At 52.4% G+C, this 27,077-nt stretch overlaps 3 protein-coding genes across 11 annotated transcripts in view; 1 reads left to right on the top strand and 2 right to left on the bottom strand.

The window, feature by feature from the left end:
* Kif3a (kinesin family member 3A) overlaps nucleotides 1-27,077 on the top strand; it is a 131,244-nt gene that overhangs the window by 59,373 nt on the left and 44,794 nt on the right. For 3 of the 6 annotated variants that reach the window (XM_063230599.1, XM_063230595.1, XM_063230594.1), the window contains one exon: nucleotides 815-3,054. The exons of 2 other annotated variants lie outside the window; for them this stretch is intronic. In XM_063230599.1, the coding sequence (XP_063086669.1) occupies nucleotides 815-980 (166 nt within the window). In that variant the 3' untranslated portion in view covers nucleotides 981-3,054. Of the gene's footprint in view, nucleotides 1-814; nucleotides 3,055-18,159; nucleotides 18,641-27,077 lie in introns of those variants that run through there. One more of the 6 variants, XM_063230597.1, reaches the window with a different exon arrangement.
* Nucleotides 5,021-7,508, bottom strand: Il13 (interleukin 13). Its single transcript, XM_003464536.3, has 4 exons — nucleotides 7,276-7,508; nucleotides 6,453-6,506; nucleotides 6,156-6,263; nucleotides 5,021-5,851 (listed from the first exon to the last, which is right to left on the bottom strand). Exons 1-4 carry the CDS (start codon nucleotides 7,417-7,419, stop codon nucleotides 5,747-5,749), a joined length of 411 nt encoding a protein of 136 aa, XP_003464584.1. The 5' UTR covers nucleotides 7,420-7,508; the 3' UTR covers nucleotides 5,021-5,746.
* Rad50 (RAD50 double strand break repair protein) overlaps nucleotides 20,764-27,077 on the bottom strand; it is a 225,834-nt gene continuing 219,520 nt past the window's right edge. For all 4 annotated transcript variants that reach the window (XM_063230593.1, XM_063230591.1, XM_063230592.1 and 1 more), the window contains 4 exons: nucleotides 25,683-25,768; nucleotides 25,070-25,212; nucleotides 22,616-22,749; nucleotides 20,764-21,353 (listed from right to left, as the gene is read on the bottom strand). In XM_063230593.1, the coding sequence (XP_063086663.1) occupies nucleotides 21,167-21,353; nucleotides 22,616-22,749; nucleotides 25,070-25,212; nucleotides 25,683-25,768 (550 nt within the window). In that variant the 3' untranslated portion in view covers nucleotides 20,764-21,166. The remainder of the gene's footprint in view (nucleotides 21,354-22,615; nucleotides 22,750-25,069; nucleotides 25,213-25,682; nucleotides 25,769-27,077) is intronic.

Below are 27,077 nucleotides of genomic sequence, written 5' to 3'. Positions count from 1 at the left end.
CTTCTATGCAGTGACAGTCGTAGCCCCCTCCCCCCAAGGTGTTTAGAGCTGCGCCAGCCCTTGGCGAGCGCGGTGTGGTGACCACATGTCATTGCCATGGCTATGGCTCCTGTTCATCCTCGGGGTCCAGCTCCGTGGCACCTAACGCATTGGCAAACCCGAGTCCGGGTGGGCAGCAGAGCTCCAGGAGATGCGTGCGGCCCTGTCTGGTCTGTTCCCCAGACCGTGCAGGCTCCTCCTTAGTGTCCTGGTCCCTCTCCTTGGTCACCACACTTCAGCCCTCATGCCTGTGTCTGGGCCTGTGGAGGGAAGGAGACACGGCCTGGCCTGGGACACCAGGCTCCCTCGTCATGGGTGTTGACTGGCACTGTCCCCCAGAGGCTGCCCCCGACTCCCTGCCCCTGCGGAGCTGGGGAGGACCTCATCTCCCCGAGGCTCAGAGGAACAGGAAGGAGGTGTCTGTCACCTGCAGCTCACCCAGGAACAGGTTCCCATCCAGACTTACTTTGGGGGGCTGGGGATGCCGGGGTGAACCTTCAGGCCTCCGACCTCAGGAAGAGAGGAGCAGGAGCCTTTCAGGCTGTGGTTCTGCTTCCCTCACAGCCTCAGAAATCTGCGTCCTCTGAGGAATGGGGGGCGTGGACCCTGGAGAAAGTGCCCTTTGCAGGGGTGGGCTGCAGGGTGGGTGGCTGGAGGCAGCTGGAAGCAGGGGCGAAGCCCCACAAGAGCCGAGCGAAGCTGGTCGTCTGCAGGGCCATGGGGTTGGGATGGAGGGAGGTGACAAGTGGGACTGAGTCCTTCCTGTCCCCCGCAGCCCAGGAAACCTGACGCCACTCTCTGTGGGCTTTGGGAAAATGACAGCGCAGCCTCAACACTGGGCCACTGCCAGGTGTGGCGGTGCACGCCTGAAATTCCAGCGCTCAGGAGGCCGAAGCAGGAGGATCCCTGAGGGGCTGAAGCCAGCCTCAGCTACCCAGTGACCCAAAGGCCAGCTTGCGCTAAAAAGCAACTGTCTCAAAAAAACCAAAAATAAGAAAAGAAAAAAGAAAGAAGAGGAGGAAGAGGAAGAGGAAGAAAAGCGCTGGCTCCTGAGAGGGCAGGGAGTAAGGAGCGGCCCAGCTCGGAGCCTGGAGGCACTACAGCCCTGTGTGTCACTGCAGGGGCAAAGGAAGACGGGGGGCGACCACGGCCTCGAAGCCCCACAGAGCCGGGCATGCAAGCTCCTGTGGAAGGACCAAGTGGGCCATCAGCAGCCAGTGAGGAGGCTGCAGCCTGCTGGCTGGACAGAGAGGTCAGAGATAAGAGGCGACACCAGCACAGCGTCCTCCCGTCCTCCCGAGGGGAGAGGGAGGGCCAGATTGTGGCCACACAGGGCCAGAGGGTGGAGTCTCCTGCGGCCAGCTCTGAGGGCCTGGGTGCTGGGTGCAGCTGCCCCAGGGGTCCGGCGCCGCCAAGCCTGTGCCTCCACTGCCTCAGGGTCGGAGTTGGAGATGGCAGAATCAGCCATTGGTTCCAGGCGGTAGCAGAGACCTGCGAGTGACTTCTGAGCCATTTGGAATTTGTTATAATGAATGTTTAAAATTTCCTAGGAGCCATATGGGCCATTTGTAAGGGGTGGGGCACTCACCTTAGGATCCGAAAACCCAGACTCAGGCGAAAGGCACAGTGTTATTTGTGGCTGTTGCAATACGTGCTGCGGTGTACACAGCACTCGGATGCACAGAGGATGCACTGTCTATACGCGTGCGTCCGCACACCTCTCCAGGACCGGGAGCACCTTACAGGCCCCCGTGCAGGGCTCCTTGGTGGAGGAGGTGATGCAGCTGTAGTCCCAGGGGCCGCGGAGACTCGGCCCAGGCCTAGGTATCAGGACACCACAGGACTGAGGTCAGGGGTCGCTGTACCCTGAAGTCCTTGTCACAGCCCCTGGGGACAGAGTGGAGCTGGGAGCACAGACCGAGTGGCTGCGTGGGCAGCTGGCATCCCTGCACTGCCCTGAGCCCTGATGTCCCTCACCTACGGCTGGGCCGGCTGCCCCTGCATTCCCAGCTCTTCTGCTCCCAGCAGGTCAGGGCCGGGTGGACACCCCAGAACTGCTGTTGGCACAGTGGGTCCTGAGGAGGAGGGGACCTCGGCCCCGCGCCCCTCCCAGTTCTTCCCTTGGCACCCGCTGGGCCCTGCCCCTGCCCTGCGCTGCTGAGCAGCCCCCTCCGGAGGGCCAGGCGTCATCTGCAGGCCGTTTTCAGTTTTTCTCAGTTTAAATTTGTCTTTGCTCCTTATTGGGAAATGAAAATATGCGCTTTACAGAAAATGTGAGAAACAGAAAAGAGAGGAAGGTAAGATGCTCCCTTTCTTTATCTTTCTTTCCTTTTTTTTTTTTTGTCTTTTTGAGACCGGGTCTCGCTATGCAGCTCAGGCGGGCCTTGAGCTCACTTTGTAGCCAAGGCCAGTCTTGAACTCACAACAATCCTCTTGCCTCAGCCTTCTGAATGCTGGGATTATAGGAGTGCACCACCAGGCCTGACTTTTTGTGTGTGTGTATATGTCTTTGAGACTAGTGATACTGCTTTTCTTGACAAGCTGTCCCCGCTGGTCCCCTGCTGGAAGACATCAGGTGGCCAAGGTGTTGTGGATCTTCTGGTCATGGGGTCACCAGGCCACAGGGAGGCAGGAACAGAGGAGACGCCGTGGCCTGCTGGGCCCTTCCTCCCTGAGTTTCGGAAGCATCGGTGCAGCCCTGCACGCCTGTCCATTGACGAGCGTTGCTATATTTAATTTGAGGCTGCGTCACCTCTGACCACACCGCAGCCCAGGCAGGGCTCGGGCTAGGAGTTTCTGATGCTGCAGCAAGAGAATCACTTTCCACACAGAAGGCTGGAAGGGAGAGGTAGCAACAGAAAGTGAGGTCGTAAGTAGAAAATCACTTCTGGGATTTCAAATGCCTCGTCATGGGGCCTCCCTGGCTGCCGAGAAATCAGTTGATCTGGGAAAGTTCGTTGCAAACCTTGTGCCCTGTCTCTTTGGGTGGAGCTGAGAAATGAATTTAGATAATGAGACCTTGTGACTTCTTTTTTTCAGAATAAGACAGGGCAGTGTATGGGAGGGGGACTGTCCTGGCCAGCCTGCGCCTCAAGAAGCCTAGAGTGGCCAGCATGTCCACACAGGGGGACATGGCCAGCTCCACCTCACAACTCCGGCCTCCCCAGCAGGGGGTCGCTGGGGAGCAGGGCTGGAGTTTGGTGCCGCTGACCAGCGAATGGTGGGGCCAAGCAGAAGGTCCCAGGCCCCCCCTCCCTGTAGGCGGCACTGGAAACCTGAGAAGCTGACTCCTCGTCACCCCAGGCTGTCCCTGGGCACAGGGGAGTAGAGGAGGCCTGCTTCCCCTGTACCTGCTCCTTCCCGTCCCAAGCAGTTCAGGGCTGGTCTCAGAGAAACCGCCTAGTGACTGGAGAGTTTTCTGACACCTCATTTGCGCGGCAAGCAGAGGTGTTTGATGAGAGCTCACCGGAAACTCACGTATGTCTGTCTCACTTCTCACCTGCGCCCTGGCCCCTCTTCTAGAGAAACCTCATAGCCGGGGGTTTTGGGGGTGCTGAGGGGCTTCCCTCATGGGGCCCCCACAGCAGCATCCTCCCACTCAGGCACTCTGATCTCTTCTCCCTGGCCCTGCCCAGGGTTTGACTTGTGCATGGAAGAAGCCAGGCTACCTCAGGCCCCAGAGAGCTCCCGGCAGGGACCCCAGGGTTCGTCCCAGCCTTGGGGGCTGACAAACACCTTTTTCCTGCTTCTCCTCTTTTACTCCGACCTGGCCACCTCTGTCGTCACATTGTCACATCGGCTGTGCTTTTGAGCTCTGGAGGCATCCTTAGTCCCTGGGGAGCGCTCTGGCTTGCGGCACCCTGCCGGGGATCACAGGTCCCCAGGCCCAGAGGCAGCTGCACAAGTGCTAGGGCGGGAGCCCAGTGGGGCGAGGAGGTGGCGAGCTGTGGACCCCTAGTGGCAGCACTTGGCACAGTCGGCTAAACTGACTGAGATAGAGGTCCCCAACAAAAATCCCTGGGAACCCTCCCTGCCAGGAGCCCCAGGGGCCAAGCTTTGATTGCAAGGGGTTCTTGTGGGGTTTCACTGGGTGTGTTTCCAGCTTTTTTTTCTTGGTATCGGGGATTGAACTCGCAACCTGGTGCTTCCCAGACAGGTACTCGTGCCGCTGAGCTAACCCTGCAGCCCCTCTGGCTCTTTGGACTCATAGCGCCATGTCTTGGAGAAGATGCTGGTCAAAGATGAGGCTCCAGATGTTGAGAGGTCCAGATGTTGAGATGTCCCTGAGCTCTGCTCTGCCATGGTTCCCTCATATTCAGCCTTCGTCCAGCCAGCCATAAGCCCTACCCTGCACAGCCCGTGCCCCTTCCAAAGTCCTCCTGGGGGGGCCTGGCTCCAGCACTGGTTCCCTCTCTCCTCAGGTGGCAGAGAGTCACTGTCCCTAGCCCCTTGGCCAGGTCTCTGCTGTCGCTCAGATAATGCAGGGCTGTGAGTGGCTCTGGGGCTCCAGCATGGGCAGCCACCTGCCACCCTGATAACTTGCTCCCTGCTCCAAAGGTGTTGTGTCCTGGGCCACCCTGCATTGCCGGGCTGTGGCCTGCAGACCTGGCTCTCTAGGAAGATGCAGAGGCCTCCTGGAGCAGTACAGGTAAGGCCAGTCCCCCAGCCGGGGCTGCAGGTGCGTCCAGACACTGCACCCTGGGGGGACACGCCACAGAGCAGACCAAGGCTTTCAGAGGGTGGGGTGATCCCCATGGGTTACATCAGGACTGGGAGAGCGACAGTTCTTAGGAGCACGGGCTATAGAGCCGGGGTCCTTTCTGTTCAGCTGTGGGCTTTGCCGCTTACCAGCCTGAGACCCCAGAAAGCCACCTGCACTAACCAAGCTGCAGAGTCCTCTTGCCTGTCTGGGGTCCCCGTGTCGTGTCACCAGACCCGCTTTGAGCCCTTGTTCTGGCTGGGGCTGTGGTGGGCAGGGGGTTCTCACCCCAGCTTCTGGACCTGGGGCCCTTGGCCGGCTGTCCCTGCTCTGGCCAGCTGCCTCCCTCTGAGCCCAGCACACAGATTGCGCCCCCAGGGGCCAAGAAAGAGGCACAGGCAGCCAGGCTCTGTCACGGTTTTTATTCCAGGTTGACGCGGTCAGCATCAGTGACACAGCGCTTCAGTGACTCCCACCCCCCACCCCGCTCTCCCATATATTATTAACTCTCTGCTCACATTCTCAATACTTAACTTTAAATATTTGGAATAAACAATAAATTATGCTTTAGCTGAGGGCTGGGGAGGCAGGACCTGCAGGGCCCGGCCCCCAGTGAGGTAGCAGAGTTGTGTGTACAGTGCTTGCGACCCGCCCCACGCTCCCTCACTTCTGGGGACTCCCGGGCTGCCGCAGTCTCCCCCACCCCAATACTGACGAACACTCATTTAAATAACATGCAATAATAAATAAGGACCCAAGGAAACAGCGCCCACCCCCTGTGAAGCACGCCCCCTGCCGGCCGCATCCGGGAAGGCACTGCCCGCCCAGGGGCTCCGGCTGGCCAGGGTGCTGGGGGCGTGGCCGCTGGAGAGCAACGGGGTCCCCTCCCACGCTCAAGCCGGCCGGTCGCGGGCAGCTGCCTCCCTCTTCTCCCCACCCCCAGGGGCTCCTGACGTCCGAAGGAGCCAAGGGTCTGCAAAGTGAGCGCTGGCTCCGCCCGTCCGTGCCTCAGTGGAACTTTCCGTGGCGGTAAAGACACTGGACGTGTATACGCAGCTTCTTCACGAACTCAGCCACCTCGATCTTGGTGTCTGGGCTGCGCAGGCTGGAGACCTGCGGGGGATAGCAGGACCGGCACGTTGGCGGGAGGTGGAGAGGTAGAGGGAGCTGGCACTCGCCAGGGGCCTTTCCAGGCACTGTGGCCTTGGATCCCCAAAAAGTCCCAACCGACTGGGTATCGGTGTCACCCATTTCATAGATGTGGAAAATGAGGCGGAGGAAGGCGTCAGGAGCCCAGGTCCTGAAAATCCCAAAGTCCACGTCCCTGCCGCCACCAGCCCTGGGTGAACGCTCCCTTGGGCCACCCAGCCTGGGTGCCACGTGGACATGGGGTGGGGAGACGACGAAGGGCGCTCACCCCAGCAGAGGCCTTGTGCTGGCAAAGGCCGCTCAGTATCTTCTGGGTCCTCTGGAGGGCGCTGCAGTTGGAGACGTTGATCAGCGACTCCCGGGCTGCGCAGTACCACTGGGGGGAACCACAAGGTCAGAGCGGCAGGCACAGCACGGCTGGCTGGGGGTGTCCACAGGGAGGGGTGGGCCCAGGCCCCGGGGAGTGGGTCTGGGCGGGGGGCTGGGGGGCCCAGCCCCAAGCGTGCAGGCTCATGAAGCCCAGCCCGAGGTCCCCACCGCCGCCCACGGTCCCCCAAGTCCTCACCAGGCCGGCCGTCAGGTTCACGCTCCACACCATGCTGCTGTTGCAGAGCGGGGTCTGTGAGAGCAAGGAGCCGGTGAGGGGCGCCCCAGTCAGCAGGGCAGGTCCCCCTGCACCCCTCAACATGCGGGAGCTTCACTGCTGCCCGGCGGGAGGGGCCGGGAGGTTTGTGGGGAGGACTCTCAGGTCATGGGACCGAGAGAGGGAAACTGAGAGACACAGCTGGGAAGGGACTGACTTTACTCAGCTGCAGCGGGCCGCCTGGGGGGTGGGGAGGCCTGGCTGGGGGGCTAGGCTGCTGTAGGAGAGCCACCACCTGGTGCAGGAAGCGCCCTGCCTGCGGCCCTGCCCTCTGGGACACGGATGTGCTGGCCTCGGTCCCACCTGTGGTGACCCAGCCTCTGTCTGCCTCACTGCTCCCCCACTTAGCAAAATGGGGCCACCGGGGCCACCTCTGGAGGTGTGAATGGGACAGGGTATTGTTGAAGCACCCAGCACTGCCCTAGCACATCATCAGTGATTGGGCAATGGGGGGGGGGGACCCGTCCCCCAGTGAATCCTTCCCTGGAGGACATGTGGACTGATGCAGTGGACAGCAGCCATGCTGCAGGGTTCCAAACCCACTTGGAAGAAGGGCTCAGTGTCCTGCGGGCCTGACCTTTCTCTACCTAGGAGGAGCCTGTGGGGGTACAGCAGTGCTGTGCCCCAGGGGCCACTGCCCCTCCCCTGGCTTCTCTCTCTTCCTCTGAGGACGCCTTCCAGAGCCCCAGGAGCTCATACCAGGCCTGGCCTGCTTGTGGCCTTGCCCCAGCCGGCCCGTACTCACCTTCTGATCCTGGGTGATGTTGACCAGCTCCCCAAGGAGCTCCTTGATGCTCACGGCTACGGTGGAAGACACGGGCACAGGGCCTGGGGCGGTGAGGCCACCGAGGCAGGCAAGAGCAAGGACCACGGTCACCCAGAATGCCATGAGGCCGCTGGCGGGTACAGGGGCAGAGGCGCAGGCCTGATACGAGAGCACCGCAGGGTGGCTTGTGGCCTTGGCCTCTGGTGGCAGCTTTTATAGGCCCAAGGGGTGACGCTTAACCTCTGGTCTCTGCTGTGTCTGGCACTATCTGTAAACCACATCTTTACTCATCTTGATCTTAGTTTGTGGAAAATCCAGCATCACATAAAGGAAGGAGCTTGATTTCTAGTGGAAGGTCTAGGCCAGAGTTTCCGAGATACGAGTGGCCCAGGTCCAGGGGCTGGCGAGAGGGCCCTGGGGCAGCTGGTATTGGCAGCGCCAGCTTTGCGCTTTGGTGCTTTTGCCTGTTGAGCACCCTGTGCACCTCGACAGGTGACCCAAAGCCAACCTCCCAAGACCCCGTGGTCACTAGGACAGCGGAACGGCTTGGCACCCAGGTGTCTGCCAGGTGTGAGCATCTGGGAGTGTTATCTTTTCAGTGAGTGAGTCTGTTAAATCACCGAGTAGTACTTGCTTTGGATACAAAATTCAAACGGAACAAGAGGAGGAGTGAGGTCCACTTCTCTCAGCCCACCCATCCCCGCTTGGCCACAATGAGAAGGAAGAATTATAAAACCTGTGACTCCTGGGCCTTCAGGAAAGGTCCAGCCTAATTTGGGTTCCCTAGGTATCCTTGCTTTGGGGAGCTGCTTCCACAGTGACTCTGGACACCAAGGGGCGGTCCGCTTGCTCCCTGGAACAGCGGGCTTCAGGCTGGGCCTAGCACCGGGCCGGCTGCCCGCAGGTCCCCCGGCGGGGCGGTGTGAGTGGCCCGGCGCCCGAGGCGGTGCCCGCTTTCCCCAGCCGTCCGTCCGCAGGGGCAGCCTGCGGTCTCCCTGCTGGGGTCCGGGCCAGGTCCTGGGGCGCCGCATTTGCCCACTGAGCAGGACGAGGGCGCTCCCTTCCCGCTCATCCCCCCGGCCAGGGGCAGCACCCCGCGCCCCCACACCTGCTCCCAGCCCAGGCCTCCCTCGGCGCTGCCCCCTCCGGGCCTCGCCTTCCTGTGCAGTCCAGGCCGGGCAGCTCCCCGGGGTCCCCGCGGAGGAGGAAGCAGGGAAAGCACCTGGGCCCGCAGCCCGAGCCCAGGGTGAGTCAGGGGCGCTGTCCCCGCGGGCCGGAGCGTGGGAGCGCGATGCCGCGGAGATAGCGCTTATGTAAGGCGATGGCCCGATAAGGGCGGCCTCCCCCGGCCGGCCGTTGTGCGGGAGGGGACGCGGGCGGCAGCCGCAGGCGGACCGCTGTCCCCGGCTTCTGTGCGCTGGGAGAGTCCAGGGTCTTTGGGTCGGCCCGGCTGGCTGCCGATGGCCCTCCCGGCCCCCTCTGCTGGTCTAGAAATTTTGGAAAAGTCAGTCACTTCACTGTACGTTAAGTTGTGGGGTAAAGTTGTCGGGTGGCTGAGTGTGGGGGCGCTCACCTGTAGTCCCAGGACTGAGGCAGGAGGGTGGTTGTGAGTTCGAGGACAGCCTGGGCTCGCAAAGTGAGCTCAAGGCCAGCTTGGACTGCACAGTGAGACCCTGTCTCAAAAAGGAAAGAAAAAAAAAATTATCAGGCCTGAGTTTGTGTTCACTCTGGTGTCCTTTTCTTTTTCTTTCTTTCTTTTCTTTCTTTTTTTTTTTTTTTTTTTTTTTTTGTACCAGGGATTGAACTCACGACCTTATGCTTGCCAGACAATCTTTATTTTTCTTTATTTTGAATTTATGTTTTTAATGTAGAGAATTTTAAAAAGAGACAAGAAATAAGCAAACACTAATCCTGCACCAGTAGCTATTACTGTTCTTTTGCTATGCATGCTTGTTAAAAAAATGGAAATATGGTGCATACTTTTCTTATTCCACTTAAAACAGGAAACGTATTCTCTAAAATCAGTATTCCGCATTTTAAAAAAGATTAAGCAAAAGTGTTACGTGTAACATGCAGATATGGAAAGACAACAAAAGCCCATAATTCTAGCCTCTGGAGATAATCTGAAATATTTTGATGGCTGTTGCTCTAGTGGATGGCATAGGATAAGTTAATAAAAGCGATCTATTTAACTGTGGCATGAGCTGAATTTTAAACATTTTAAGGAATTACAAGGGATTCCCACATAGTTACAAGTTCATTTGCATCCTACGTGTTGTGTTTATTGGGCGCCTGCTGTGTCTCGGAGGTCAGGAGCCAATAGCACAGGCCCTTCCTGGGGGGCATGAGCGTGGGTGGAGACAGGTGATTTGTCTGAAGAAATGGATGAGTACATCTGTGCTAGGCCAGGGGAAAGAAGGGCAACAGAGGGGAGGAAGGTGATGCTGGGTGTGATGCACACCTGTAGGCCCAGCACCTGCGGGGGGGGGGGTGCTGATCCCAATTGTGAGCGCTGCCTGGGTGACTTAGCGAGACCCTATCTGAGAAGTAAAAGAGAAAATGTTGGTGCTGTAGCTTGGTGGTAAAGCACTTGCATAGCACGGGTTGTTCCCAGCACAGAAAAAGAAAGGGGGTGGGGTGGGGACAGGTGGAGGAGAGGGGCAGGCATGTGCAGAGGGAAGTGACAGGGTGGGGGTTCTCCTGCGGGGTGGGAAGGCGCGGCTCCCCGGGAAGGCGCTGTCTAAAGGATAGAGGGCCGCCTGCACGGCCTTTCAGGGCACTGGTCCCCTCCGGCAGGCGGCGCCCTGGAGCCCTGTCACTCCCACCCCTCACTGCTCATAGCAGCACCCTACTGCCACCATCCCGCAGCACAGGGCTTTGGGGGGCCATGTGCTTTCGGGGTGCAGGAAAGGGCGTCTGTGTTGGGGGCCAGTGGGGATGACTGGTCCTGGCACCAAGCGAGGGAGGTCACCACCCAGAGCCTCTGAGCCTTAGGCTGCGGAGAGCATTGGAGCATCCGGGAGCTTCTGAGTAAAGAAATGAAATGACTCAGCTATCTTGTTTTCAAAAATTTATTTTGAATTTATAGAAAGTTACAAAGGTAGTGGTTTCAAAGTCCCCTTTATCACCTTCTCCCAGCTGATGCCTCATGTAATCACAGTGCCATGATCAAAAAGCAGGCTGGCCTTGAGCTCACTTTGTAGCCCAGGCTGGTCCGGAACTCATCACGATCCTGCTGCCTCAGCCTTCTGAGTGCTGGGATTACAGGCGTATGACACTACGCCCGGCTCTAGGTTGTTTTTTTTTTTTTTGTAATACTGAGGATCGAACTCACGACCTCACGCTTGCTAAGCAGGCGCTTATGCCGCTGAACTAAATTCCCGGCCCTAGGTTGTGCATCTTTAACCAGGTATCACGTGAATGAATCTGTGTCCCAGGAATCCCAGCGTCAAGCTGTCCTGCCGATGTTGACCTTGACTACTTGATTCTCACCCAGTGATTTCTGCCAGGTTTTCCACCACAGTGTTACTGCTGTTCCTTTTTTAGTTGGTAAATATGCTGCAGGAGATAGACTATTTAAAGTGGTTTCTCCTCACATCTGTGCCCACTGACACTAGCTCGCACCCATAACTGCCATGTGAATCAGTTTTTGTGGCGGTACTTATCCATGGTAAACTCCTCTCTCTCCCCTTGAGACCTGTTGCTCACAGCGCTGTGAGGAAGGCCGTCTTTACTCATTTTTCCTGGTGAAGTGTTCATTTGTACCTATATATGCTCTTGGGTATGTGTGTTCCCCCAGGAGTTATCAGCACACAGTCCTGTTGTGTGGCTCGTGGCGAGAAGTCCCCAAAGCCCCGGGTGGTCACAGATGGTCTTTCGGAGGGGGCTGGACCTCGGTGTGCAATGCCAGGATTCAGGCTGCTCCCCTGGTGTGAGTGGCCACCCGCTCTGAGTTGGTGGCCTGGACAGGATATGAGGAAAAGGGTCGGTGCTGTCATTTGTCCCTTGTTGCTTTTGCTGCCTTCTGCCAGGCCGCCCTGCTTTGGAGCCAACCAGCTGTGCACTGAGACCTCCACAAACCTGTGCGCTAAGTAACTGAACAAACCTGCTATTAAAAATTAGTTTTTCTAGGCTGGGGATTCAGCTCAGTGGCAGAAGCGTGTGTGTGAGGTCATGAGTTCGAACCCTCGTACCAAAAAACCACTCGTTTTCTAGCGCCACAGATGTTCAGGCTCTTTTTTCTATTTTCCTTCCCTCAGCCCTGGAATCAGTTGTTTCTCTAGGGAGACGGGCTTCCTGGTATTGAAGAGGGTATTTTAAAATCAAATCAGGGGAGAATACGCGCTGGTTATTACCAGGGATGACCTCCCGTTTCAGCTTTCTCATGGACGTAACAAGGAATATATGCACACAGACAAACCCATGCACGTCTCCATAGCTGTCTCTATTTCAGTGTCTATATTTCATTTAGCATTTTTAAATTGGGGAAAATACACATAAAATTTGCCATCTTACTTCCTTTTTACGTGGACAGTTGGTGATGCAGGGCACGTGCGCTGGTATGCAGCCAAGCTGCAGAGCTCTCCTTGTGAGCAGAAACGGACCCCTCTAAACAAAGCCGCCCCCGCCCCCCTGACCCCCCTCCCCATGAAGACCTTTTGACTTTGGGCTCTAAGAACTGGGCGGCTCTGGGGACTTCAGACACACGGGACTGGACGACGTTTGTCCTGTCTGCTGGCTCGTTCCTTCCTTAGTACCTCAGGGTTCCTGCACCCTGCAGCACTGGTACAATGTGCATCCTTTTTTTTTTTTTTTTTGCCCAGAACTATGATGCATCAAACCTGGCAACAAAACAAAACAAAAACCTAAAGGAACTATCCAGGTATAGTAGCATACAGTTACAATCTTATAATCCTAATACTCTGAGAGCCTGAGGCAGGAAGATCCCAAATTTGAACCCAACCTGGGCAACTTAAGAGAAATCTCACCTTAGGAAAAAATTAAGAGTTTTTTAAAGGGCTGGGCATATAACTCAGTGTGAAGGCTTTGGGGTTTTCTCTTTTTTTTTTTTTTTATAATTTTATTAAAAAGGAAAAAGAGAAAAAACAAAACAAAACGGTGTAAGGGTACAAGTAATACAGAACTAAAAAAAAAAAAAAACAGTAAGAAATCACCAGTTAATAGATTACATATTATCATCTTAGAGATAGTTGCTCAAACCACAGCATCAAAGCATACAAAGTGGACATTCAAACAGTGAGACTGCAAACAGTTGTGTTCAATGATCCAACCAAAAACATAATATGGTCAGCTATTTAACACCCCTAAACACACCTGCTGTTGTATCCTTTAGAGCTCTTTTTTCCCCTCTCTTTTTTACAACAAAATTTACACATTTTGGGTTTTATTACTCCTTAGTTCTTATTACTTTTTTTTGGGGGGGGGAGAGAATACAGTCAAATATGGCATAACAAAGCTGTCAGTCAAAACCAAGGATAGACAAAGCACATGATGTAAAACAGAGTACAAGGTTATCAACAATGGTTATCAACATTCGTTTGTTTTTTCTGTTATTTTTTTTTCTGGGGGTGGGAGAAGTACACTGGGAATTGAACTTAGGACCCCGTGTGATGAGGCAGGCACTTTGCCACTGAGCTACATCCCCAGTCCTGGCCCTGGTTTTAGTGGGGCAGCAGCAGGGGCTCCAAAAACCTGACAAAGACTGGATGCTAGAAAAACGCAGCACCGCCTGGGATACACTGGTCCGACTCCCCTGGCAGGCCTGTATCTGCTGAGCCCAAAGCTGTGGCTTCTGTCTCCAGCACCAGCAGTTTCCTTCTTCTAGACCCTGTGTTGCCTCAGAGCAAAAATAAGGCCGCAAATTAATAACCAAGCTTTAGGGTTCCCACGGCCTCCCCTCCTGCGGTCACCCTGCTGCTGGGAAGGCCTCACACTGGGATTATGCTGCGAGCTTAGTAAACAGGATCTTCAGTTAGTCTCTCTCCCTTATTCTTTGGGTTTCTATTACCTTTTGTGGAAAGAAACAATAAGCCAGGTATGGGTGGCTCACGCTTGTAGTCTAGGCTGTGTGCACAGAAACCAGATGAAATCACTTGAGCACACAATTTCAAGAGCAGCCTGGGTAACACGGCGAGACCCCATCTCAAAACTACCAGATGTGATGGTGTATGCTTACAGACTCAGGCACTTGGGATTAAAACTTCAACCCCAGCCCTGGAAATTTAGCAATACCTTCTATCAAAAACAGAAAAGGGCTAGAGATGAGCTCAGTACTATGGCAGACTAGGGAGATTCCATATTGGAATCAGAGTGGGGATCACTGCACAATCCTGAAGGTGGCCTAGTGGCAAACACCTGTTATCCCAATACTGAGGGAGGCTGAGACAGGAGGACCACCCAGCCAACTCAGCAAGACCCCACTCAAAATTTAAAAGTACCAAGAGGATGTATCTCAAAGGTGGAGTGCAATACTCACCACTGGGAAAGAATAGAGGTCTGGGATGTAGTTCAGGGAGGAAGTCTTGGGCTCAATAATACTTCCCTCCAAAAAAATTCCATGGAATCGCACACTTTAAAAATGTGAGTTTTGGGCCAGGGAATTAGCTCAGTGGCCTAAGTGCCTGCCTGGCAAGTGCATGGTTGTGAATTCAATCCCTGGTATAAAAATGTGAGTTTTGTGGTATGTGAATTAAATTTCAATTAAAAAATATGGGGGAGGGTAGGACAGGGTCTCACCAGGAAACTCAAACTGCCTTGAACTCGCTACGTAGCCCAGGTTGGTTTCAACCTCACAGCAACCCTCCTGCCTCAGCCCCCAAGTGCTGGGATTATAGGCACGCAGCACCACACCCAGTGCTCAATAAATAAATTTTAAAATTTGACCATCGTAAAATAAGAGAAATCGATCTCCTCACTGAGGGCAGAGCAAGCGCCTCTCTCCCTTCTTTTTAGAGACACTCACAATGCAACAAGAGGCAGGTCTGGCTGGTAGAACAGAGAAGCCTCTGAGACAGCACTCCCTAAGCCCAAAGTACCGGCCCCTCCAACACACACACACACACACACTCTCTCTCTCTCTCTCTCTCTCTCTACTGCAGTCTAGCAACACAGCCAGGATACCCCAGATCTCTTCTTCAGGGAGCTGGGGCATTCTAGTCCTTTGATCTCTTCAGCCTACAGCTAGGCCATACACCCTTCTGTGTCAAGGAATCACTAGGGCCAATTCTGGACCAAATTCAAAACTTCCTTCAAATGATGAGGAGCCATCTTCCACATACCCAAGCCCCATCAATTCAGGAAAACCTTGAATGTCTCAGGGTTTGAACCCAAGCAAGCTCCTAAGATTCAGGCCTTCACCCATTCTTCTGAGCAAGATAATGGCTGGGGATATAGCTCAGCGGGCACAGCGCCTGCCTGGCAAATTCCAAGGTCCTGAGTTCAATTTCTGATACCACAAAAAACAAAACAGAAAAAAAAAAAAAAAAAGATGGATATAAACCCAGGTACACATATGGGTAGAGAGAAGCAACAGTAAGGATTGCTTCCTTTTTTTTTAAAAGACTAATATTCCATTGCATGAATGCTGCATGTTCCCCACTTATCTATCTGTAGCTACAGGGGCTGCCTCATCTCTTGGCTTCTATGGATCATGCTAGCAATAAGGGTGTATGTATGTATCTTCCAGACCTGCTTTTAATTCTTTTGCATATTCACTGAGAAGAGGAATTGATGAATCCCATGGTCATTCTATTAAAAAGAATTATTAGAAACTCCTGACATTTTTGAAAAACCACCACAGCAGTGGCACCATTTTATATACCATTAATAGTGCACCAAGGCTAGGTGTGGTGGTGCATGCCTGTAATCCCAGCACTTGGGAGGCTGAGGTAGGAGGATTGCCATGAGTTTGAATCTAGCATGGGCTACAGCGTGAGATCCTGTCTCAAAAATAAAAATATAGGTGCCAGGGACTTAGCTTAGTGGCATAAGTGCCTGCCTGGCAAGCACAAGGTCCTGAGTTTTATCTCTGGTATCACAAAAAACAAGCAAGCAAAAACAAAAAACAAAATGAATTATATATATGGTACAAAGATTCCAATTCTCTATATCCCACCAACACTTCTCTTTTTCCTTTTTTTGGGGGGGTGACATCTCATTATGATTATGATGTGCATGCCCCCATTGCCCACACCACCTGGAGACTGCTGGACTGTAAAGTTCTTTACCTATTCTGGGTACTCACTCCTCACCAGATCTGCCGCCATCTGCAGGCTGTCCTTCTCCATCCTGCCAGTGCCTTTCCATGGAGTCCTTTGATGCACTGGGATTTTGAATTTCGATGCAGCCCAGCTCATGTGTATTTTCTTTCGTGGTCTGTGCTTTTTACTATGGGTGGACCTGGGTTGCTATTACTCTGCGAGCATCTATGTTCATAACTGCCCTGCAGTTTGCTTCCTTGTGATATCACGTCTGGTCTTGTTAACAGTGTACTGTTGATCTTGCAGAGTGAGCGGGGAAATGTTCTCTTTTTCTAACTTTGGAGGAGTCAGCAAAGCGTTGATATTATTCTTTAAGTGTTTGATATCTACCGAGCCTGGGGTTTGCTTTGTAGAAACTTTGTGTTTTGTTTCTAAATGGCTACTTAATAGGTCTACTCAGAAAACTGAGTAAAAAAGTTTTCATTATCTACAACAGTACATACAGGGCCATCAAAATACACAGCGAATGTTCAAGTTTTTAGACTTATTGTCTTTTGAGTGCACTTTGTAGCCCAGGCTGGTCTTGAACTGACAATGATCCTCCTGCCTCAGCCTTTGGAGTGCTGAGATTACAGGCATGCACCACCATGCCCAGCTTTTCTTTTTTGTACTGAGAGTTGAACTCTGAACCTTGCAGTTGCCAGGCAGGTGCTTGTGCTGCTGAACTATGCCCCCAGCTTTTGCGTTTTAAAAACATGTATCATAATAGGAGACACATTACCATCAGCCCCCTCCAAATCTCCCCCCACTTCAAACGCTCATCCCATCACTCCCGCCACTTTATAAAGTGGTCTCGTTAGGTCCCCTTTCATGTGATGAGCCATGATATAGGCGGGCTCGGAGGATAGCAGCCACCTCGCTCACTGACCCAGCATCGGGCCCACTCCGGCTGCCCCTAAGTGAGAAGGCCTCGGAAGGCAAACATCCAGCTCCACGTATGAGGTCAAAGTAGCTGCAGCAGTGCAACTGACACTGATCATGAAAGGCTATTTCCAGCACCACCTCAGACAGTAGCAGAGTGGTGGGATCAGTGTTCAAAGCGAGGGAGACTGTTCTGAAAGGAATTAATGGCAATGTCTCTTTTACTGTAATATTTTTAAAAACACTTTTTAAAACAGGGAATCAAATTCACAACCTCATGTTTGCAAGACAGGTGCCGAGCACTGTGCTGCATCCCCAGCCCAAATATACTTCTTTACTTTTTTGGTACCAGGGATCAAACTCACGACCTTGCACTGGCCAGGCAGGTGCTTGTGCCGCTGAACTACATCCCCTGCCCTATAGACCCGTTTATGATGGTGGCTTAACTTCAAACTGATTCTGCGCTGGTGTGAAAATAGCATGCATTTGGTAGAAACTGCACTTCAAGCCTTTCCTGGATTCGCTATGCTGCAGGGGCAGTGGCCCAGTCACCTGACCAAGGAACCGCTGGTACTTGCTGAACCTGTTGCTAGAGGTTTCGTGGCTTCGTTGTGTTAAAGGAGGATTTTTGACTTGGGTTTTCGGCTAACACTGGTTTTATAGCTTCGTAACTCCAGTGTGCATCAAAGAGCACCTAAAATACTTTATTAGAGTTGTGTCCCGTGCCCGCAAGAAAAACGTTTATTGGATGTGCCGTTTAAAAAGGTCTCTGGCTGCCGTGAGGACAGCGTGGGTGCTGTAGGTGGGGAAGGCAGCAGCTTGGATTGCAGGGCTTGGGCAGATCCCGGATGTATTTTGAAAGCCAAACCGGTAGCGCCAGGCTGGTGGACTGGATGTGAGGTAAACAGGGCCATCCAGGAGGCTGCCGTTTTCACTTGAGCAGTCATTAGGCTGGGGTTGCCATTACCAGAAAGCCCGAGGGAAGAGCTTGGTGCGGGACAGCCGGTCTCAGGTGGGTGTCCCTCAAGACGCCCCATTGGGGGAGGCAGGCGCTGGCTGAGACCTGGGCGGAAGGTAGGCATTGGCGCCTGCCCTGCGCGTGTCCTGGGAACTGCCGCGCTCCCGCCCAACCAGTGCCTGTCCAGAAGCGGCAGGCCTGCTGGCACGCTGTGAAGCCAGGCCGGAATCCCCGCCTAACTGCAGCTTGGTGTAGAACAGCCGGCTGTCGGCCCACAGGCAGGGTAATGCTGAAGCGTGCACTCCACCAGTTTCCAGCCTCTCTAGATGAGCCTGCAGTGGTCCACCACGGTAGCTGTCTGACCAGCGGGTCGCCTTTCCTTCCTGCCCCCCATCTCCACTGGCTACTTTCACCTGGAGCACAGCTCCAGACTGCTTCTGGGAGGACCCAGACCAAGGGGGTCTCAGGAAGCTGCAAGACCCGACGAGGTCACGAGATGAAAGGCAGAGTAACATGAGTGCCGACAGCAGCCAGAGGATGCGGCAGAGGAAGTGGTACAAAGAGGGGCCTGGCAGGGCTGGGAGCGGCATCAGGCACCTGCTCCTACTGGAGTTTAAGCTGGTTAGCAAGGGGCGGCAGGGAAGGGGAGAACCATCTTAGGGGGCGTTCAAGAAGTTCTGGGTGTGAGGTGTAGAGGTGAAGGGGTCACTGGGTAAGTGAGCGCTCAGCACCGAGCTTACCTACTGTGGTGCCTGTTCTTTAAAGGACAGGCCTCCCCAGCAGGACCGCAGCTGGCAGCATCTTCTCACTGCAGGACAGAATGAGGAGCCAGGGGAGTCATGTGAGATCGTCATTCGGACACTGAGGTCAGCAGGGAGCACGGAATTACTCTGGAGTGGCAGGGAGTGGGCAGCTAAAACCTTCCAAGACCACACAAGCTGACCAGGGCAGGGACGAAACTACTGCAACAGGAAAGTGGACTGAAGATGCGAGGCTTTTCTCAGACAGCTGGTCTTTTCCACGTGCCAGGCGGTGCTGAGCATTTCGTACGTATTAAGCTATTTCAGCTTTGGTAGGACACTCCGAGACAGGTTCATTTTACTCCAGTTACTGTGGGTGAACTGTGGCCATCGGTAGCTCAGTTCACGAAATTAAATTTGTTCTATGACTTTGGAAAAAGATGATCATGGTCCTGTGTGTCACCGATGCAGTTTACAGAGGAAAACAAAATCTTGCCAAATGCCTGCCATTTATTTGCTCCCGGTCTCTCAGGCGCCCTAACTTCACCCTCTGATGCACTGTTCATTTCAGAGAATGGTCTGGAAACAAGAAGGCTCTACCCCGCCCCAGAGGGCAGAATGTGAAGTGAAAGCTGCCCTGAGTGAAAGAGTGTGTATGTGTGCGCGTGAGGGGCGGCAGAAGTCTGACCTTGGCGAGTCTTCTCACCTGTATTTATTTGCTATGGCTTGTCATCCTACTGCAACGATCACTGCTCTCAAACACTGATAGAAGGTGCCAGGTTTCAATATGTGATGAAACATGGTGAGGACCATAGATTATATAGGGAACGCCTCCAAGGCTGTCCTTGTCCTGCCCTGTGAGCCAGGTCGGAACATGGAAACTCCCTGCTTTCTGCTGGGCACAGCTGAGGCCCCCAGCCAGTGACACCATGTTACTCCCAGGGCAAGACAAGACCTGCTGAGGACGTGATGTGGCAGCAGCCACAACGAAACCTCTCCCGAGGAGCCTGCAGCTCTCTCCTCGCCCCTTGTCGCTGCTCTCTGTCCGAGCCCACCTGAGTTGTCATCACTGCCCCATCAGCACTCGCTGGCCTTGACCCGGATGGATCTGTGTCCAGGTTCTTTGTGGTCACCCTGGGTCCCTGCCACTGCCCTGTCTTTGGCTCCTTTCCACTGTGTGCAGTAACACCTGCAGGACACTGGGGACTCTCTGCAGGAGCTGCTGACAGGGAAGCATTTGCTGCTGCCTGATGACAACTCAGGAAATAACGTTAGGTGCCCTCCCACCCCCGCTCTGGCTTCATTATTAGTGATGCCTTACACAGATTTATCATTTTCTGGAACATCCTGGGACACACACGCCTTGGCTGTGGGCTGTGTTGGCTTTACTGTGTGACAGGTCGGCTCTCAGTTAACTCCCGGGCTGCTCCCTTCACCCCGGGGTCTCCCTGGAGTCAGGATTATGCGAATCTGGTAAAGTGGAACTTCAGGTTGTAACTTACGTAGGATGACTGGCCCTCATCATGACAGAAGCCGTGGCACAGACGGACCAGGTGGCTGGCATGGCGGTGTGAACCTCGGGGCACAGTGTGATTTAGGCAAGCACCCCCATCTCGGTTCTCTCAGGACAGGGAGTACCTAGCCCTGTTAGATGTGGAGAAATTGCATGTTTCTTTCTTAGTGCTGCTGGGATAAATACCATGAAGGCAGCAGTGTAAACCAGCCCAAGTTTACTGTGCTGGAGACCAGAGTTCAAATCAGTATCACTGAGCTCAAACTGAGGTGTCAGCAGGGCTGGCCCCTCCTGCAGGCTCTGCGTGCGTGCGTGCGTGCGTGCGTGCGCGCGTGTGTGTGTGTGTGTGTGTGTGTGTGAATCTGTTCTGTCACCTTTTCCAGCTGCTAGGTGTTCTGTCCCTTGGCGGGCAGACCCTGCCTCTTACTGATGTGCAGCACTTGGGCCTGTACCCGCCCACACGCAGCCTTCCCTCCTCAGGCTGCCACTGTTACTGGGGTGCTCAGCACTACCTATAGGCCTCTGAGGTGTTCTGTATCCCAAGATCCTTGGCTTTCATCAGGCCACTGCTCAGTCCTGCAAGCATACGGTGGGATCCTGGGCTCGATCCTCTTCCAGGCGCCACCTGGGAGAGGCTATTGAGGCACTGTTCATCAGATCTGCCGATGGCACGAAACCGTGACTGAGCCGGGGGGTGACTCGCTGAATGACAGCATGCCACACAGTGGAACTCCGTTGCATCCTGCGTGGAATGCTTGCGAAAGGCTGGACAACAGTTTCAGGGGACAGCGTGACAGGGCTTCATGTGAACAGATGCTGGAATGGAGAGGAGAGGCCACTCCCTGGTCTGCCTGCAGCTGGGTCTGGCTCACCTCCCACGCCAGCCACTGGCCCTGCAGAGCAGCGAGGATGAGGCAGATGCTGAGCTGATTCACAGGAGCCCCACAAGGCTGATGGGACTCAGGCGGGGAATTTCCTCTCTTTCTAGAGCCCAGATGGATGACTGGTAACGATGTATTCAACTTGATGATTATTTAAGATTCCTATAAAACCTTGGGACCCCACTCAGTAACTTCAGATTTTAGGCGATGAAGCCAAAGTCAAAAGACAGAGAGGTCATTTGCAGAGATTTATAAGATTAAAGCAGGGCTGGACATTCAAATCTCATTTCTAGCCATATTCAGACATTTACACTCACTGAGAACTCAGGTTTCCTTTAAACACACGGAAGGAAATACACTCAGATATAATAACTAGCGGGGAGCTGTCCAATGCCAGAGGCGCACGCAGTCAGCAGCGAGCCCTGCCTCTCAGCAGGAGGAGGACAGGGAGACAGGGAGGCCGAGAGGCCGAGTCCGGTAGGCTGGGCCCAGGCTGCTGCTAGCAGAACAAAATGCGGTGGAGCAGTTCTACCTTCAGTGAAACCATTTTCGTGACCTTAGTGCCTCTGAGACACCTTAGAAGGTTCCTTTTCAACAAGGTACCATCAGTAGGGTCAGCTGATACCAAAATCAAGAAGCTAATGAACGTAAGATCCCAGGGAGGTGACACTGCATCTCACGATCTCCGAACACTGGTCGATGTTCTTCTTGATCCTGTAGAACTGCTCCACATACTCAGAACGTCCCAGGAGCTCCACAAAATCTTCATCGTGAGTGATGATCAGGAGCTGAAAGTTACGCTGCTGTGAGCGACTCTTTATTATCCTGGAACAACATATTTAAAATACTTCATGTGTAAGTCTTAAAAGATACCACAAACCCTGTCAGGCAAATGAGCTGCTGCTGTGTGGGACGACCCAGCTTTTCCTGTGCGGTGCATGCCAGGCCTCCGGCTGCACGGCGGGAAGCGGGGAGGGTTGGGGTGGCCGAGCCTCCAGCCCTGCCATGGCTTCTCGCCTCCCATCTGGGCAGTGGGAATGCACTGCCTGCTGCCTCTTGCCTAGGGACGGTAAGAACCATGTCAAGAATTTGGACTGGTTTCCCCAGATCAGAGTGTCCTTACTAAAGAAGGTGCAACTGTTTTAGAGACACCACAAATGCTTGACTTTTGGAGTTTACTTTGCCCAGATTTTCTTTGGAAGAAAATTTTAAAAATGATAAAGACAGGCAACAGGTAGGGGAATAACACTGCCTTCCTGAGAGCTGGGTCTACTTTGAATTCTGTCACCACTAGTCACTAGATGTATCATTTCAGTGACATACAGGGGACCTGAGTGGGTGGACTGGGAACATTTTTGCTCATTATTTATATGCTGAGACAACCAGCTGTGAGAGTCAGACCCGAAACACTTGAGTAACCACTTCTTTAGTCTGGCTGGATGCGCCTGAGGTTTCAGAGCGCTGGTGCTGCGAGAGGTCGCTGCGGGGAGTGGGCTATGCCGCTCAGTTCTGCTGTCCTGACCCGAGCTGGCAGACAGGACGCACCACCTCTGCTGGCAAGAGTCTGCCTGCACCCAGAGTGCCAGGAACGCCGCCTCCTCCCGTGGGGCGAGTGCCTCTCCTCGTCAGCAGTGCCTCAGCAGGCTGCCCCATCCTGGAGCCCATCCCCACACAGCTGAGAGTGGTAACAAGTACGTGCACCTCACCCCCTCTGCAGCCTGCTTCACACTCATCCCTTTCTGAGTAGGAGTTCTGCCGTTCCTTGTAATGGTCTGGCCCACCACCACCTACAGATGTCTTGGTAGGGCCCACAGATGCCTGTGCATGACATGGGGGTTCACAGGAAAACCAAACAAAGCCCGGAACCCTCACTGCGACTCTCCCTATGAGCACGTCAGGGAGAAGCAGGATGTGTCTGGGGCCACTGTTTGCTATCTAGTTTCTTTTCAAGAAAACTTGAAATATTACTATCCAAAGGTAAAGTGTAGAACCTGGCTTCCCCAACAAGGAACACCTAGGGAGGGCTGACCCCAGAACTCTCTCAATCCATCTTAAACAAAGATCACAAATGCCCCAAATACACTTACTCAACCAATGCATGTGCAAGAGATTCAATGTTTTCTCGGTCGAGATTGGTCGTTGGCTCGTCCAAGGCAAGGATGCCACAGTTCAGGCAGAACGTTTCGGCCAGTGCCAAGCGGATGATGAGGGAGGCCAACACCTGCAGAGAGCCATGAGTGAGTTGCACAGCATCACCCTGTAGCGGCGTCACTGAGGGCAGAGCCCAGCACTGGGACTGGGCTCTTGTGCCCCTCCAGGAGGCAACCCAGCTGCATTCTCCCTGTGCCTCATCTGCCATGCACACACACAGAAACTCATCAAATGCATCAACACTTGAAGTCATAGGCTTGGAACAAAGACATATTACCACTTAGCTCTAAGTATTAAATTTAATAAAGGTGTAAAACTAACCACCTTAAAACTCTTCACCTGGGCCTTACAGCTCACTAATAAGATACGTTAGAAAATTTAGACATACTGCATTTCTGCAAGCCTCACAGAGAGTTGTCTCTTTCAATCTCCATATTCTATGGTCCAGAAAATGTACCAGGTATTGTGTTCTAGTCCACCCTAAAATGTGTGAAACTCTCACAGTGAGAGGGGAAAAATAATTATGGCTCACAACACTGGATGAGTACAGAAGTACAATTTTATTACACTTACATGCAGGAAATCCAAGGCATTTGAACTACCAGGCACTGTCATGGGTCACAGCAACCTAATACCAGAAGCCTCAGACTCACCTAACTGAAACCATCTGAGTCCAACCGATGTAGGGTTCAGAGTGTGAAACTGTGCTGGGAGCCATAAACTACTGGGCATGAATTAATAATTCCTTTTCCCAAGGACTTTATGAATTGCCGATTTTTTTTTTTTTTTTTGTAATACCAAGGATCGAACTCATGACCTTGTGCTTGCCAGTCAGGCACTTATGCCGCTGAGCTAAATCCCCTGCTCAAATTGGGGATTTTAAGAAAAGTACAGTACATACCCTCTTTCTGAGGCCCAGGGCAGGCCAAGAGAGTGCAGGAGCTGGGGCCGCTGCTACCCTTTGTGGGAAAGGCACTTCCTTCCTGCCTTTGAGCCCCACTGCAGCCAGCTCTACCACTACCCACATGCAGAACCTCACACTGCCCGTAGGCCTCAGCAAAAGCCAGAGTTAGGCAGGCTCCATCAAAACATGTCTTTGTCCTCTCTCCCAACACCAAAGAAGACGTTACTACTAATTAGCATTAGTAATTTAGAGTAGCTACAGGAAATCTTTTTTCTCCATCTATAGGTCATATTTCAAACTCTTTTATAATTAACACTGAAAGTCACCAATGCACACAGATACTGATTATAGATCACAAATTTGTCACTTTTGCATTCTGTGACTTAGTAATCTGCAGATGCCTCATATTCGCATCAGTTGTTTGGGCTGACAATACATAGTAGATGTGGCACGTTTTAGGGTCTGTAGGTACTGTAATCTTCTGCTTCTAATCTGAAAGAAGAAAGCTCACGAACCTGGGAAATCTTTATTCAGATTTGGTTTGGCATCCACTTGTGCACAGTGAAGACTATACCTGGATCCCCCGGATACAGATCCTGCTTCTGAAACCCTTGTTCTCTTTCTGACTCTGCCTCGTGCCTACCTAGGATGTCCTCTTGGAGCCTTGCATGGAGCCAGGGTGCCAGTGCGACCTAGCAGCTGCATCCTGTGCACAGTGTGCTGCAGGCAGAGGCTGGCATGAGAACCGAGACTACGATGGCAGACCCCATCTCAGATGTCTGCAGGCTGAGCTAGAGTGGTAGGGTGGACTTAGTCCTACGCAGGTACTGCTTTCTCAGTGGGATTCCGGTATTCTAAATGCCTTGTCCGGCTCAGTCTGGGATCTAGTTTGCTAATACTATTATAATGAACAGAATTCTGACTAACACAGTTATTAATCCTGAAAAGTACTCTTCCATTGTGACTTCTCAGAAAACACAATGCACCATAAGGTTGTAACTATATTTCTTACAATTTGTTGTTGTTGGTTTTTCCTTTGGTTTTCTGAGACAGGATCTCACTATGTAGCTCAGGCTGGTTTCAACTCATGGCAATACTACTGTGTCAGCCTGTGCCACCATGCCTGGCTGTCACTATGTTTTGTCTTATGTGGTGGCATGTAAAATGGTGCCAAGCCTTATCACTGATGCAGGAGTGGCCTTGCTCTGCTAAGGGTATCTGTGAAGTGGGAAAGTGTCTTGAGCTCCTTGTTGCACACTAGCCTGTCCTATACAGAGCTGCCGTCTGCGCAGAGCTGTAGGAATGCTGGCATCAGGCAGGCACAGCATATTGGAGGGCGCCGCACCCGATTCACCTGGCATGCTGTTATGCTGTTGGGAGTGCTAAAAGGACCATCACACGCAGGGCAGCCCTGGGTGCTTCTGTGGCACTGTGTGACCTTCAATCATTTGTGTTCAGTGGCTCCTTAGGCTCTCGAGATACCTGCCTTCTGTCCAGCACTGCATCGTCCTCGCATGTCCAAGGCCGTATCTCCTTTTAGCATCACTACTCGGTAATTATAATTCCGTCTTTTATCAGAAGCTGATACGTTCTCGTCGGCATCAGAGCGAATTTCTATGTATTCAATATCTAATACAGAAAGAAGAATATTTTAGGCAACCTGCTCTCTGTAGCCTTTTGTCACATACAGACCTCATCTAACAAGCCTGGGAGCAGCCTGCGAGGCTGCAGTCTGTCCACAGGTACCCGGATGCCCCAGCTTGGCCTCCGCTCTCCAGCAGTTTCCTCTGCTGGTTTCCTTTTTATCGCATTGGCCTAATCCTTCAACAGAGATGACTGTGTCATCAGCTAAATGTGACCTCTGTAGTGGCCAACATCTAAGTCCCGTCAGGCTTGGGAATAGAAACTTCTGTGTTTTCTTTCTCTACAAGACATTAAGATAAACTTAGAGCATCTCAAAGAGAAGCTCAGGAAGGAGTCCACATAATGTTTTCATGGAGACAGATCATATGTGGAAGAGCTGTGGATAGAGCTTTAGTAAGAGAGCTTTTTAATTTTTTTTTTCAGGAAGAGCTTTTATAATGCACTATATTAATTACCTTGACCACGATAGGTACTTCGCCAAAGATCACGAATAATTTTATTGATTTCTTCCATTTTCATACTGTGAAATTTCATTATTGCTCTGGAAAAAAAAGCCATTGATACTTTAGTGGAAAAATAGTATGTGCTATTGCTATCTATCTATGATAGCTAATAATTAAATGTAACTGTTTATGTGAAAATATGTTACAGCCATATAATTAGCTATATTATAAAATAACTTCCTCAATAATTTCCATTATAAAGGCCAGGCATGTTAGTGCATGCCTGTAATCCCAGACTTGGAAGGCAGAGGCAGGAGGATTGCTGAGTTTGAGACCAGCCTGGGCTACACAGACACTATGTCAAAAAATCTTAATTAAAAAACAGAATCCAGGGGCTGGGGATTTAGCTCAGTGGCATAAGTACCTGCCTTGCAAGCAGGCAGTCGTGAGTTCGATCCCTGGTACCGATAAAAACGAAAAAGACAAAAAAAAAAAAAAAAATTCAAAAAACAGAATCCAGAAATAGCTAGAAAAAAAATACGAAAATTACAGGCATATTTCCAGTGTTCCAGAGCCCTTACTCTTCTCTATTTTCACTTTTATAACAAACACTGTACCTCTTTAAAGACTTAAATTAAAACTACCAAAAGCCTATCTGTATAATAAGCTTCTTTCTCAGGCCATGCTGACTGACGGGGAGGCCGCCACCACCACCAGCACCACCGAGGCCCACTGGCCACAGAAGCCCTGCTGCACACATACTGGTGAATTATAGGAGCGAAAAGTTAGCCAGGGGTCCTCTGCCCCTGGGGAGATGCCCAGCTCTGCATCGGCTACTTGGACCTTCCACTGCTATTAAAGTTATGCTACTTTTATTTTTCAGATCTGTAAATATTTTGCCAACCAGAAAGTAGATTTGATTCAGACAGAATGATTCAGAGACTTTAAATGAGCTAACCTTCAAAACTTTATTTTTCTCTCTTAACTTAAGATTCAGAAATCCTGATTCTACATATAAACACTAACTTCCCCCTGGTCCTTGCAGGCCCCTATCCCCAAAAAGCTCGTTTAAGGTAGTAGTTTCTAAACATTAAAAAGAAGAAATATTTGTAAACATAAAAGTAGTCTGTTAAAACCTAACATGGTTTCTACTACAGTCACCTTTCACCAAAGAACCTTTGGTTCTTTGGAAGCAGGCTTATGAATTAATAAATGCCAATCCTGTGGTAAAAACGCAAGTATCACAGCCATCGCCGTACAAAGGATGTGAGGTGGGTCACTTCCATCTGCAGCCCTCTTATCAGATACATACAAAAAAAGAAACTGAACGTAATGCTCCTGCCTCTGCAGAATCATTTCATGATTCTGGTTCACCAGCAAAAGAGAAAGAAATGACTCAACATAAAT

This window comes from Cavia porcellus, unplaced genomic scaffold, assembly GCF_034190915.1.
Source record: "Cavia porcellus strain 051 isolate PalLab524CR breed Dunkin Hartley unplaced genomic scaffold, mCavPor4.1 scaffold_19, whole genome shotgun sequence".
NCBI lineage: Eukaryota > Metazoa > Chordata > Mammalia > Rodentia > Caviidae > Cavia > Cavia porcellus.
The sequence above is the reverse complement of the archived record's forward strand: the minus strand, read 5'-3'. Positions and strand labels throughout refer to the sequence as shown.

Excerpts from the sequence above, each read along its gene's own strand:
- Il13 (XM_003464536.3), bottom strand. The coding sequence starts at position 7,419 with ATGGCATTCTGGGTGACCGTGGTCCTTGCTCTTGCCTGCCTCGGTGGC. Across the intron at positions 6,264-6,452 it reads TGAACCTGACGGCCGGCCTG|TGGTACTGCGCAGCCCGGGA; the intron begins GTGAGGACTTGG and ends GGTTCCCCCCAG. Across the intron at positions 5,852-6,155 it reads AGCACAAGGCCTCTGCTGGG|GTCTCCAGCCTGCGCAGCCC; the intron begins GTGAGCGCCCTT and ends TATCCCCCGCAG.